Genomic DNA, 13257 nt, shown 5'->3' on the forward strand with positions numbered 1-13257 from the left:
ATGGTTCCTATAAATGTTAATTTGTTCTGCTCATCCTACTTCAAGTGAGATATAAGCTCCATAAAAATAAGCATTAAAAGTTGCAGCAGTGTTTCAAGAACCTTGAAAGAAGAGCCGAGGTGGCGCAGTGGTTAGGGTGCAGTACTGCAGGCCACCTCAGCTGACTGTGATCTGCAGTTCAGCGGTTCAAATCTCACCGGCTCAAGGTCGACTCAGCCTTCCATCCTTCCGAGGTGGGTGAAATGAGGACCCGGATTGTTGGGGGCAAGTTGCTGACTCAATTCGCTAAAAAATCTGTAAACCGCTTAAGAGAGGGCTGAAAGCCCTATGAAGCGGTATATAAGTCTAATAAATAAATAAATAAATAAATAAATAAATAAACCTTGTAGTCCAACATTTCTGATCTCTTTATGCGTATTAAACTTAACTTGGAGATGTGGTATCTTGATGTTAAGATACGTCTAGAGAGAGAGGGGGACGCAGTGGCTCAGTGGCTAAGATGCTGAGCTTGTTGATCAGAAAGGTTGGCAGTTCAGTGGTTCGAATCCCTAGTGTCATGTAATAGAGTCCCAGCTTCTGCCAACCTAGCAGTTCGAAAGCACGTAAAAAATGCAGGTAGAAAAATAGGGACCACCTTTGGTGGGAAAATAACAGCGTTCCATGCACCTTCGGCGTTTAGTCATGCCAGCCACATGAACACGGAGATGTCTTTGGACAGCGCTGGCTCGTTGGCTTTTAAATGGAGGTGAGCACCGCCCCCTAGAGTCGGGAACGACTAGCACATATGTGGAAGGAGAACCTTTTACCTTTACCTTAGGGAGAGGTAGAAGAGGCTAGTATAAAAATTGCAAGGAGGAATAGCTTATTTAAAATCTGTTAAGGAGGTTAAATACTGGAAAATAACTGTGTGTATGTTTCCATTGTCTCCCTGTATGTATAAATATGGAAGATATGCCCTAATAAAAGAAATAAAAGCTGGCATATTAATGAGCAGGCATTAATCATTCGCGTAGCTTGTTGACTTCGGTCTCCACAACCTGACATTGTTCTTTTTACAAGCAGCGCTTGTCGTGTGTTGTGTCTGCTATAACATTTATAACACTTTGGATTCCACTCTGATTACTCACTGAACCTGCAGGATCTGTTTCTCCCTGCCTTCCAGATGCAGAAACTCATGAGGGCCGCCAGGGAGGGCACCAAGGACGGGCTTGAAAAAACTAAAGCGGCTGTGAAAAAAGGCCGGTCATTCATCAGAACGAAGTCCTTCATTAGTCAAGGTATGCACTGATCATCCCAATGTATTAATTAACTATTTAAAGCAAAATAGCATTGAAATGTTTAACTATTTGTCTTTCAAACCATTGCTTCAGAAAATGGTCTTAGCTCATAGGTAGGTTTTTAGGTAAGGAAATATTAACTGAACTTATTTTTTGGGGGAAAAAATAGAATTGATCTTAAGATTTAAAACGTGTGTGTGTGTGTGTGTGCAATTAAATTGAGTTTGTTAACTGAGTAATTGAAGTTGACTGAAATTGTTTGAAGTTTCACCCTCAGAAACGGAAAAGTCATTGACCATCTTGACTTATAATGTTACTTCTGCTGCTAAAATAATGTTGCTCTGGATGAACATGCTATGGTTTTTGGCTGAAAATATGAACACAATGATAGGTCAACTCTGCAATTCAGTTGAGGCAGTTTCTGAATTCAAATCAAACACTCTAAAGGTTATACATACAATTGACTACTTAATTTTCATTAGTTTGAGTTGAGTTTGAGTTTTATTTCATTTGTATGCCGCCCTTTTCCCTGAGGGGACTCGGGGTGGCTCACAGCTCAAAAAGGGGAAGGAGGGATACAAACAGTTTAACAAGAACACAAAACAAGACATAGTTAAAAAGCACAACAATCATACCATTCGGGATAGGGGCAGCGAATCTTTAGCCCCAGGCCTGTCGGAACAGCCAGGTCTTAAGGGCTTTGCGGAAGGCCTGGAGGGTGGTGAGGGTACGAATCTCCACGGGGAGCTCGTTCCAGAGGGTCGGAGCAGCCACAGAGAAGGCCCTCCTCCGGGTAGTTGCCAGTCGACACTGGCCGGCGGATGGAATTCTAAGACATCCATTAATTCGGATTAATGGATGTCTTAGAGGAAAAACACTTTGGACTTGAAACCCACAAACACCATGCACACCAGTTTGCCACACATGGCGAGCAGTATTATACAGAGTATCAAAAGGAGTGAGAGCTAGTAAGGCAGAGAAATAGCAATAGCAGTTAGACTTCTATACCGCTTCATAGGGCTTTCATCCCTCTCTAAGCGGTTTACAGAGTCAGCATATTGCCCCCACAGTCTGGGTCCTCATTTTACCCACCTCGGAAGGATGGAAGGCTGAGTCAACCTTGAGCCGGTGAGATTTGAACAGCCGAACTGCAGAACTGCAGTCAGCTGAAGTAGCCTGCAGTGCTGCATTTAACCACTGCGCCACCTCGGCTCTCTTTGAAAGACATGGCACAGGGGGAAAAACCTGTGGTATTATAGAAAATAGAAACACCATGTACTCCATCCAGTGGTGGGATTCAGGCAGTTCGCACCACTTGGGGAGAACCAGTTGTTAAGTTTCTGAGCAGTTTGGTGAACTGGTTGTTGGAAGAAATCATTAGGGCAGAGAACCGGTTGTTAAATTATGTCAATAGCAATAGCAATAGCAGTTAGACTTATATACCGCTTCATAGGGCTTTCAGCCCTTTCTAAGCGGTTTACAGAGTCAGCATATTGCCCCCACAGTCTGGGTCCTCATTTCACCCACCTCGGAAGGATGGAAGGCTGAGTCAACCTTGAGCCGGTGAGATTTGAACCGCCGAACTGCAGAACTGCAGTCAGCTGAAGTAGCCTGCAGTGCTGCATTTAATCACTGCGCCACCTCGGCCCACCACTGACTCCCCCCTCCCCCCAAATGTTCTGTCCTTAACAAACCGTTCTTCCTTGCTTGTTCTTCCCATGTTTGTTGCCACTTCCCCCACTGCTTTTTTTTAAAACAAAATTCTCTTTTAAAGAAAACTTTTTAAAGTTTCTCTTTTAAGGATCTCATGTACAATGTCTTTTGGATTTCTCTTTCCTCTTCTTTTCACGTATTTGCTTTGGTCCCCATCTGTGACCAAACTAGCTTGGTGTACTTTTTTCATCCTGATCATTCATTTTTTGTGTTGTGTCTACATTTATTTAGCATCTGTATATTCTTGAAAAGAACCAGTTTGGAATAATTGTTAAGGCCCCAGTTTAGGGTTAGGGTTACAAGTTACTTTTGAAAAACTTTGCCAAGAAAACTGCAGAGACTTCCCCAAGCTGTCTCTGAGAATCAGATATGATTGGATAGAGGAAAAGTAATATATTCTTGATACGTGGTCTTTAAATATCCTGTTATCTCTGCTCTTAACTTATTTTTACCTTTTTCGTGATGTATCCAAAGCTGCCTTCCATATTCTATGGTGAACAGAAGGATATCTTAAATGAGCTTATTTTTTGCTTCTTTTGTGAAACATTCCTCACAATGATCTGCATTCTACTAACTGTTATATTTATAGTAGCAATTTGCAAGTCTAAAAATGTATGTTTCCATTTCTGCATCTTTAGTAAACTTTTTAAGAGACACAAATCCTATTCTTTCCCCTTTAAATTTTTGCCCTTTATTTTATAATTCTGCACTCCATTTCCCTGTCAAACCACTTCTTCATTGCCCTGCATCTCAGTTAACAATCTGAATGTATCTACATTAAAAAAATAACACATATGGAAATTCCGAATACATTGAACATATATCATGGATCCATCTAACTTATTTTTAATGTTAAAAACACTTGCTGTATATTCCATATTCTTCCACTTGCTGTACTTCCACCTTATACTACTGCTAATCACATTCAGAACCACCATCAATTCTGTATTTAACACTTTTCATATTGTCATCACTATCTCTAAACCAACAAATGTACAGTCAACCTCCTTTCTCATTCATATATATTTACCAGTGACCTGGTGAAGAATAAATATGTGGTTTATAAAGCCCCCAGCCTACGTAGAGCATTACTGATGCATGGCAGCATTCTGTGCGTTGTAGATTCATGGACAGAGTATAAAGGTTTCCTACTTTAGAGAATTAATTATTCAAAAGAAATATTGCTATATAAAAATTATTGGTAAATGTACATTGAGTTTTTCTTAGAACAATGAATTCCACATTTTTACTCAATAGTGGTGGAACAGATGCTAATCTTACCTGAGCAATAAATACTTTTAGGACTGATTATCTTCATATATGAAATTCTAATATGATTTATTTCTAGAACACAGAGCTACCTGCCTTGAGGAAGAGGAACTATTTATTGATGTAGATTGCATGCACACAGAAGCAATCATGACTCCGATGCCAGATGGATTATCCCAACAACAGGTTTGCTCGTTGGATACTATTGAAATCTAATCCTCAGTCTTTTTGTATTCACCTTAATTTCTAACAGTAACTTCACCTTGCTACATCTTATGTCTAATTTATGTGGATTTGTCTCTCACAAAATTGCAATTCAAATGAAATTAATTGTCTTGACATGTGATAAATCCCTGAAGTAGAGTCTTTGAAGAGAAACTCAAATAAAACTTAATTGCATGAACCTCTATGACTTATATTTTGACATGTTCTTTCCTGATGGTGACTTTCTTCAAATCTTGCAATTAGTAACAGACAAGTCAGTTTATTATGGGAATGAAAAAGATTTAGTTCTGAACATGCTGCTGTTTGCCACGAGGTGGCATCGTTAATCACTTGTGTGTGTCTTTTGCTCCTTCCCTAGATAAGAAATGCTGGATTAAACAATTTAGTCCAAGTATAAATTGACTGAAGGTCTCTGGGCTCAATTGAGCACGTTAGAAAATAGCTTGACTTTTATTGGGGGATGATTTCAAAATGAGATTTCTACCTTCTTTAGCTGGTTTGAGAATTCATGAAGACCTCGCTGTTATTAATTTTTTTTTTTAACATAATAGGAATAAACCTGCAACCCTCCGTGCAGAGGGAATTAATTCCGTTTCTTAGAGAACATGATTTAAAGAAAATAGAGTGTATCTGTTGCAAAGGACTGCCCCAAAACAGTGTGTGATTGGAGAATTATGATAAATAAGCCCAGAGACTAGAAAGTAAATCTGTCAATCTATCATTCTATGTAGACTTCGCATCCTATCTCTCTTTGCTGTGGAACTGAGTAATGTGCAGCTGTTATTAAAGGCCCTAGAAACCTGCTTCACAAATAGTGCTAAACCATTATTGTGGATTATTCTGAGTTTCCTGTGATGGAGATTAAACAGTACTCAATTTACAACAGTGCATTTAGGGACCGTCCAAAGTTACAATGCATTGTTTTTCACACTTTTAACCATTACAGCAGTGTTTCTCAACCTTGGCAACTTGAAGATGTCTGGACTTCAACTCCCAGAATTCCCTAGCCAGCATAACAACTATGGCTTAACAACTATGGCAAAAAAGCTCATAAAATGGGGAGTAACAGCCTTTCTTAGCAATGGAAATTCTGGCTCAAATTGTGAGTCGAGGGCCTTACCTGTGCAAGAAGTTGAAAGTTAAGGAATAAGTCTCTGAAATAGCGGATACGCTTTTTCATTCACGAAATTGTCTTTCTGGTTTCACTGAGTCATAAATGGCCAGATTCTCTGATTTATCAGACAGAAGTGACAAATTCTATTTGAGGAGGGATAAGTGTTTGTGCAGAGATACCCTCGAACGGCAAATTAAATGTATGGCTGTGCCATGTTTGATATTCTATTTTAACAGGTTGTGCGAAGATACATTTTAGGGGCTGTGGTTGACAGTGAGAAAAACTACGTGGATGCTCTGAAGAGAATATTAGAGGTAAGCAATTGTCATTTTGAAGCCAAATAAATACGAATCTCATTTGTATAATTCAATATTGCTGATGTTTTTGTAGTCGTGAAGATAATTTGTTCGATTATAGCTTTTGATAAATTACTCGATGTTAAGTTTGAGTATAATCTTTATTGTCGTTGTACTTGAATACAAAGGAATTGACGTCCTTTCTTTTTTTTTAATTTTAGCAATATGAAAAGCCTCTTTCAGAGACGGAGCCCAAATTACTGAGCGAGAGGAAAGTCAAGATGGTCTTCTACCGAATTAAAGAAATTATTCAGTGCCATTCAATGTTTCAGATGGCCCTGGCGAGCCGTGTCTCGGAGTGGGATTCTGTCGAAATGATTGGGGACGTCTTTGTTGCCTCAGTACGTGAATGGTCATAGCTTTGGGGTCACTTAAGCCTGTTTAATTCCTACAAGTGAATTTCCAAGGAAGAACTAAAACTTCTTCCCAAGGTCAAGTCAGATTCCTTTGCACTCCTAAAGACAAACGGTGGCAACATTTTGCTCCTTGTGTTCCTATTTTGGTTTTAATTTTATCTTCCTTTGGCACTGGGGTGAATTATAAACACTGCGAAGAAAACAAAGTTATTAAAATGTTTGTCAGGGAATTGTGCAGCAAGGGTCCAAATGGAGCCAGAGGCGCTTGATGTGAACTTGTAGTTTTAAATAAATAAATAAATAAATAAATAAATAAATAAATAAATAAATAAATAAATAAATAAATAAATAAGTGTGTGTGTGTTTATTTGTGCTGATAAATAAATAAAGGGAGACTAGTATAGATCTATTTCAAGCTATTTAGCTCTCATCAGCTAGCCATACCCTTACTGGGATTCGAACCTGTGCCTAAGAGGCAATAGAGCACAGGTTCGAATCCCAGTAAGGGTATGGCTAGCTGATGAGAGCTAAATAGCTTGAAATAGATCTATACTAGTCTCCCTTTATTTATTTATCAGCACAAATACAACACAAATATATATTTATATCAATATATACACCAAACAAGATAGTCAGGCAAACAGGAACATCGTGAGATAAATCACGGAGCGCACAGGAAACAAAGAAGAAAAAAGGCGGAGAAAAGGGGAAAAAAAACCCCTCCACACCCATAGAAGCCAATCAAAGCTCAAATTGCCTCATGCAGGGATCAGCCGTCTTTTAACTAACAATCACAACTGTGTGTTGTGGCTCCCTGCACAACCCCACTGCTCCGGCGACTAAATTTAAATATGTTAACAATGCCATCCCCAGTTGCTATCACTATCACTTGGTTTGGGAGGGTTTAAACTTAGTGAAGTGTTTTAAGTGTGTACTTGCAGTATTTAGGACACCATAAAATCCCTACAGTGAAATAAATGAATTTACCGAACCTATTTTTAAATGGACTCAGCTTGGAGTTTGTGCTAATAGTTTCCTAGCAACAAGAAGCATTCGATTTTAACATCTTAAGGGAAGTTACATTTCTTAAACCTTTCTGGTTATTAAATCTTCGATAATGTAGATAACAATTTCAAATTAAAGGCAAATAAACTCAGAAAGCAACCTCCACTCTTAATATGAGACATATTTGTATACTTTTGAAAATATATTTCCATTGCTAATTGGTCCAGAAAGTTAGGCTTCTCATTTTTATTTTAATCTTCACTGCATATCTTTCAAGTTGGAAAAACTTAATTGTCAATCCTAAAATAAAACCCTCCACATCCATCTTGTTTTCTTGGCAAGGATATTGGGACCTGGATATCTGCGGGACCGCCTCCTGTCCCATACCTCCCAACGACCTATAAGATCTCACAGGTTGGGCCTCCTCTGGGTACCGTCGACCGGGCAATGCCGTTTGGCGACTACTCGGGGGAGGGCCTTCTCTGTAGCTGCCCAGGCCCTGTGGAACGATCTACCCGCAGAGATCCGGACCCTTCCCACTCTCTCAGCCTTGCGTAAAGCCACTAAAACCTGGCTGTTCCGGCAGGCCTGGGGCTGTTGACCCCAAAATATGGTCTAGCCCCACTTGGAATGGAGTGCATGGTGTGTTTTTTAAATCTATCTTTTTTTTTCTCTGTATTTTATTTTATTTTATTTATTTCTGTACTGTAAGCCGCCCGGAGTCCTACGGGATCGGACGGCATATAAATGTTATTAAACTTTAAACTTTAAACATTCACCTCTGCCGCCTTCTGAACCATTGTTTGAACTTCCCAATCTAGTTTGACAACCCCGGGATTTCTCCTCCTTTTCATTTCCTATCCAAGCATCGTAGTGAAAAGTGACAAAGGTATAAAACAAGTATCAGAATTAGATTTCTCGGACCTTTTGTCTCATCTTTTAAGGCTAACATATTGTATTATAGGCTTTATGAACCCTTCATCAGATGGACGGGCTCCCTTAAATGATTCAGGATTTAATCAGACATTTCTTGATTTTATTGCTGTTGTAGTCTATCCAGGCTGTCCTCTTGACAACACAGCGGCATAGTATCAGTGACACTGAAATTATGAGGTATAATCTTAAAAGCAAATGCCGAAACAATATTGTTTTACGGAACTGGCATGTCTGAGATTTCTTGGTAAAAGCCTTTTGTAGAGATCCTTAAAAAGTGGCAAATGTTTTTAAATAAAAGTTACAGGTTTTTGACTTTACGCTGAGTATCTTGAATACTCTTTTAGAAATACGTGTTCTACATTGCAAGTAACTGATAACGTGCATTTGTTTTGTTGTGTCCTTTAGTTTTCTAAATCCATGGTACTAGATGCCTACAGTGAGTACGTAATCAATTTTAGCGCAGCTGTGGGGATTCTCAAGAAAACGTGTGCTACAAAACCTGCCTTCCTCGAATTTTTAAAGGTGAGCATTTTGGATTTTGGTTGCTTTGTGAGATTGTTTGTTGACCATCAGAGTAACCATGACGATCTGGGAGACTGATCGTTTGACAAATACTGAACATCCAGGGTTTATCTCGGCCTTAAGACTATTCATGAATATGTGTTTATGTTTATATAGTTGTTGTTCAGTCACTAAGTTGTGTCAGACCCTTCACAACCCCATGGTCCATAGCACACCAGGCCATCAGTCCTCCACTGTCTGCTGGAGTTTGCCCAAATTAATGTTGTGTCACTGACACTATCGAACCATCACATCCTCTGCCGTCCCCTCCTCCTTTCGCCTTCAATCTTTCCTAACTTCAAAGTCTTTTCCAATGAGTTTTCTCTTCTCATTAAGTGGCCAAAATATGAGCCACACATTTTATCTGTGCTTCTCTTGAGAACATTTCAGTGGCTAATATAAAAACCACTTTTTTCATTACAGCAATGTCAAGAATCTAGTCCTGATAGAATCACTCTTTATGGCTTAATGATGAAACCCATACAACGTTTCCCTCAGTTCATCCTTCTGTTACAGGCAAGTCATGTGTCGATTCTTAAAATTTCTTGGGTTTGCCATCTTGGTTGTTTGCTAAATAATAATGGCTAAAACACTAGCATGGGAATAGGTTTCAAGGTTTATTAGCATTTGTATGCCACCCACTCCTTAGAGACTCTGGGCGGCTTACAGATAAAAATGGGGGGACATATATAAAAATTAAACATTAAAATTACACAACATGCATACAGCTTAGAGTGGGGCTGGATAAAATCAACAGCCCCAGGCCAGCCGGAACAGCCAGGTCTTAGTAGCTGTAAGGAAGGCCGGAAGAGTAGTAAGGGTCCGGATCTCTACGGGGAGATCGTTCCATAGGGCCGGAGCAGCTACAGAGAAGGCCCTCCCCCGGGGAGCCTCCAACCAACATTGACCGGCAGATGGAACCCGGAGGAGGCCTAATCTGTGTGATCTTATTGGTCTCTGGGAGGTAAATGGCAGGAGGCGGTCTCTCAGGTAGCCCGGTCTGATTGTTAGTTGTTTTGTCATTGAAAATTAGTTCTGTGGCTAATTTCTAAGTTGTACCTGAAAGTGTATCTTCTAGTTTAGGGATGTCAAACTCAGGTCATCTCAGTGCCATCACGTGACGTATTTTTTCCCCCTTTGCTAAACCGGCTGTGGGCATAACCAACGTGTGACGCATCCGGTCCACGGGCTCTGAGTTTGACAGCCCTGCTTTAGCTCATAGGATTATTGCTTAGAGTCACCCATGTTGTTCTTTCTATATGGCAGTCACAACTTCTTAGCCATTAATTTCCTGGATAGCATGTATTTGCTAGTGTTCTTATAAAACATTGAAAGTAACTTTAGGATTCCTTTACAATGAATATCACTTTGAGTTTAGGATAGGGGTAGAGTATGGAGGCAGTTCTCTCTCTTGTCAATGATGGACCATTCTGTTATTGTCAGAGCTATTGACCAGTTTTGATTCTGTTCATCAAGGGCTGTTTCTGAGGAGGCTAGTTTGGATTCTAGATTGGCTAGTTGGCCAAGCTTTTATGCATTTCCAACCCCTTTTTGGAAGACCGGAATCTGCAAATAATGATGCGCATCAAATTTTTGGTTCACCGACAAAACTGCGGTGAGAAAACCGCGAGTTCTAAACCGCACCGACAAATGAGCGCAGAAGCGCGCCGACAGAAGTGCGCTCTAAACCTAATCCTAACCCTGAATCTAACCCTTACCTTAACTTAAATCGCGCTTCTATCGGTGCGCTGTTGTTGGCGCATTCGCTGGCTGGGGAATTCTGGGAATTGAAGTCCAGACATCTTCAAGTGGCCAAGGTTGAGAAACACTGCACTAGAAGCATAATTACAATCATTTCTAATGAGAAGGAGAAAGCCTCAAGAACAGCAATAGACGCCCCAAGGAGCTTAATGAAGATGTGAAAACGAAGGAACACAAGGAATGGAAATAAGATCAGGTCACAAAGATAGAACCTGCGCATATAGTTTGGAGCCGGTATGAGGGAAGAGTGGGCTTAAGGTTAGCAAAGGATTCAAAATATAAGGCTTCTTAAGCACGTTCAAAAGAGAAACAAATTGTTTTATTTCAGTCTCTTCTATATGTCTCATCAGGAAATTGTGAAGGGCAGATTTGAAGATGCATAGTTGAATCCTTAGAATAATAGAAACGTGATCAAGGAATATGTTACAAACGAGTTTAAAACTGCAGAACTAACTAGAGTGCATTCTTTGGGAATGAAGATCTTGAATGAGTGAGTGAACTAGTTGGTTAGTCTAGTCCACAGTGGTGGGTTCTGGATCCGGTTGCAACCAGTACGGTTGCAATAGGGCCTGGCATCCTCCACATGAACATGTGCACTGCGCGCATGCGTCGTATCTGCCAGCGACGCCTCCACGATGCTCCAGCTGCTCGGAGCATCGCGCAGGTGCTGTACACGCTGTGCATGGAAGCACCAAAGGCTTTAAACAACAAGTAAGGAGCTCGGGCAGGCGTGTGGGCCCTCCGGAGCACCGTACCGGAACAGTATCCAGTGCTCCAGGCAGGCTCCGGTACGCCCGTACCGGGCATTCTGTCTGCAACCCACCACTGATCTGGCCAAACTCCTAGATATTATCTTTGAAAATATACAACTGGTGAAATGGCAAATTTTGTCCATGCCTTTTGAAAATTGTGGGGGTGGGGGAGGCTCTGGGAAACAGATAATAAACAGATGGATTTTCTAGCCCCTTGAAATGAATATGGAATAAGAAATGGCTTTGCCAAGATTAAAGCTTGTCAGGCTATTCCTTTCTTGTGATTTGACTGGGCAATTCCTTAATGGGCTGTTGTGAACATAATGTACCTTGATTGCAGTGAATAATTTTACAAAGTATTCCATAACATGTTGATCATCAAGCTAATTACGCATGGTTGGCATGATAATTAAGTGAATGTATGTAAGCCAGCAGTGTAATGTGGCTGCAAAAAAAAGGCAGACGAGGCATTAGGCTGCATCAGCCTTAGTTAATTTCAAATTATAGGAAACATTTATTCTTGTTTGGTCGGAAAAAAGTAATGGGGGACATTGGGAAACTAAATCTTTCAAAGAATGATTGAAAGAACGATCTATCTGAGGGATCCTTAGTGCTCTCCCTGAGCTTGGCTGTTTTCTTGCAGATGTTCTTGGTTGATGGTTTTCTTGCAGATCCTGTATTTCATTACCCGAATTAGGCAACATCATTAGTGCTGTGATGTTACCTAGTTTGGGTAATGAAGCATCTGCAAGGAAACAACCAAATCAGAGAGCTCCAAAGACCCCTCATTTCAACTCTGAGCTACAAATTGTTCTGACCCCCAAAGACAACAGACCCTCTGGCGTTAACTCAAAGATTCCCGTCTTAGGAGTGCCAGCAGCTCCAGCAAAACGTTTCTCTCTCACTGCAGACTAAGAAGTCCGGAAGATGAATAGTTGTCTGCCACATCTCTTCATCTGCACCACCCCCTGCCTTTTATCCCCAGAGGGTAACCCCCCATGCCCCCCCCAAATGGGGCTTCACTAGCAGCGGTGGCACTTCCTTTCCAAGAATTGGCCCACAGATTTCCACTCCTCTGCCTTCTGCGCATCCGTGCATCAGACTCTGGACCCAGCTGTTCCTGTCAGGTGCATCTTCATTTAATAATCAAGAAAGAAACCACTCAACTCCAGGCTTTAGAATTAAGTGTACTTTTACTAATTACAAACGATGAGAAGCAAAGCAAAGCTGAGTCTGAGTAAAAAGGCGTGAAAGCAATAGATATCATGTATAATTCAATCCCCTCCCCTTGGCGCCCCATTTCATAGTCCAATCATAATTCACCCAACCGTCAGGTGGGAGATGTCTTCAAAAAGCATCATCAGGGTGGAATGCTGGAAAGTTAGCCTCGGCGGGAAACTCCCTTCTTCCACATGCGCAGAGAGATGGTCCGAAAAACTCCTAATAACAATCCTCCAGTACATAATGATTCCCCTCCCAAATACCATGCCCCCCCTCCCCGTTTCAATGGCAGCCGAAAAGCAGCAGCGAAGCAAAGGCTGACAGTTCCTCCTCTTCCTCAACAGACACCACCAGACCTGGGGGCCGTTGACGCTCCATCTGAGGGTTGAGGGATGGCCCAGGCTCCCCCTCTGTGTCTTTCTGCAGGCTCCACTCTCTCTTTCCCCTCGGAGGTCTCCGGTTGCCTTGATGCTGACTCCGGCAGCCGACTGGCCACAGCACAAATGTTCTCCTTTATTAGTTAGATATCTTTAAGCTTGTGGGGAAAGGGATCACATTCTTCAAATGACTTGAAAGAATGTCGTACAGGTAGTCCTCAACCTATGACCACAAATTTCTGTTGCTAAGCAAGACAGTTGTTAAGTGAGTCTGGCTTCCCCGTTGACTTTGCGTGTCAGAAGGTCATTAAAAAAGATCACATGACTCCAGGAT

The 13257-nt window shown here is 41.1% G+C and overlaps 1 protein-coding gene across 1 annotated transcript in view; it reads left to right on the top strand.

The window, feature by feature from the left end:
- ARHGEF10 (Rho guanine nucleotide exchange factor 10) overlaps positions 1 to 13257 on the top strand; it is a 112301-nt gene that overhangs the window by 44230 nt on the left and 54814 nt on the right. Inside the window, exons 10-15 of the mRNA XM_032217148.1 lie at positions 1163 to 1277; positions 4339 to 4445; positions 5835 to 5912; positions 6116 to 6295; positions 8657 to 8773; positions 9236 to 9328. Coding sequence (XP_032073039.1) covers positions 1163 to 1277; positions 4339 to 4445; positions 5835 to 5912; positions 6116 to 6295; positions 8657 to 8773; positions 9236 to 9328 — 690 coding nt within the window. The remainder of the gene's footprint in view (positions 1 to 1162; positions 1278 to 4338; positions 4446 to 5834; positions 5913 to 6115; positions 6296 to 8656; positions 8774 to 9235; positions 9329 to 13257) is intronic.

The sequence above is a fragment of the Thamnophis elegans genome, chromosome 4, assembly GCF_009769535.1.
Source record: "Thamnophis elegans isolate rThaEle1 chromosome 4, rThaEle1.pri, whole genome shotgun sequence".
Classification (NCBI taxonomy): domain Eukaryota; kingdom Metazoa; phylum Chordata; class Lepidosauria; order Squamata; family Colubridae; genus Thamnophis; species Thamnophis elegans.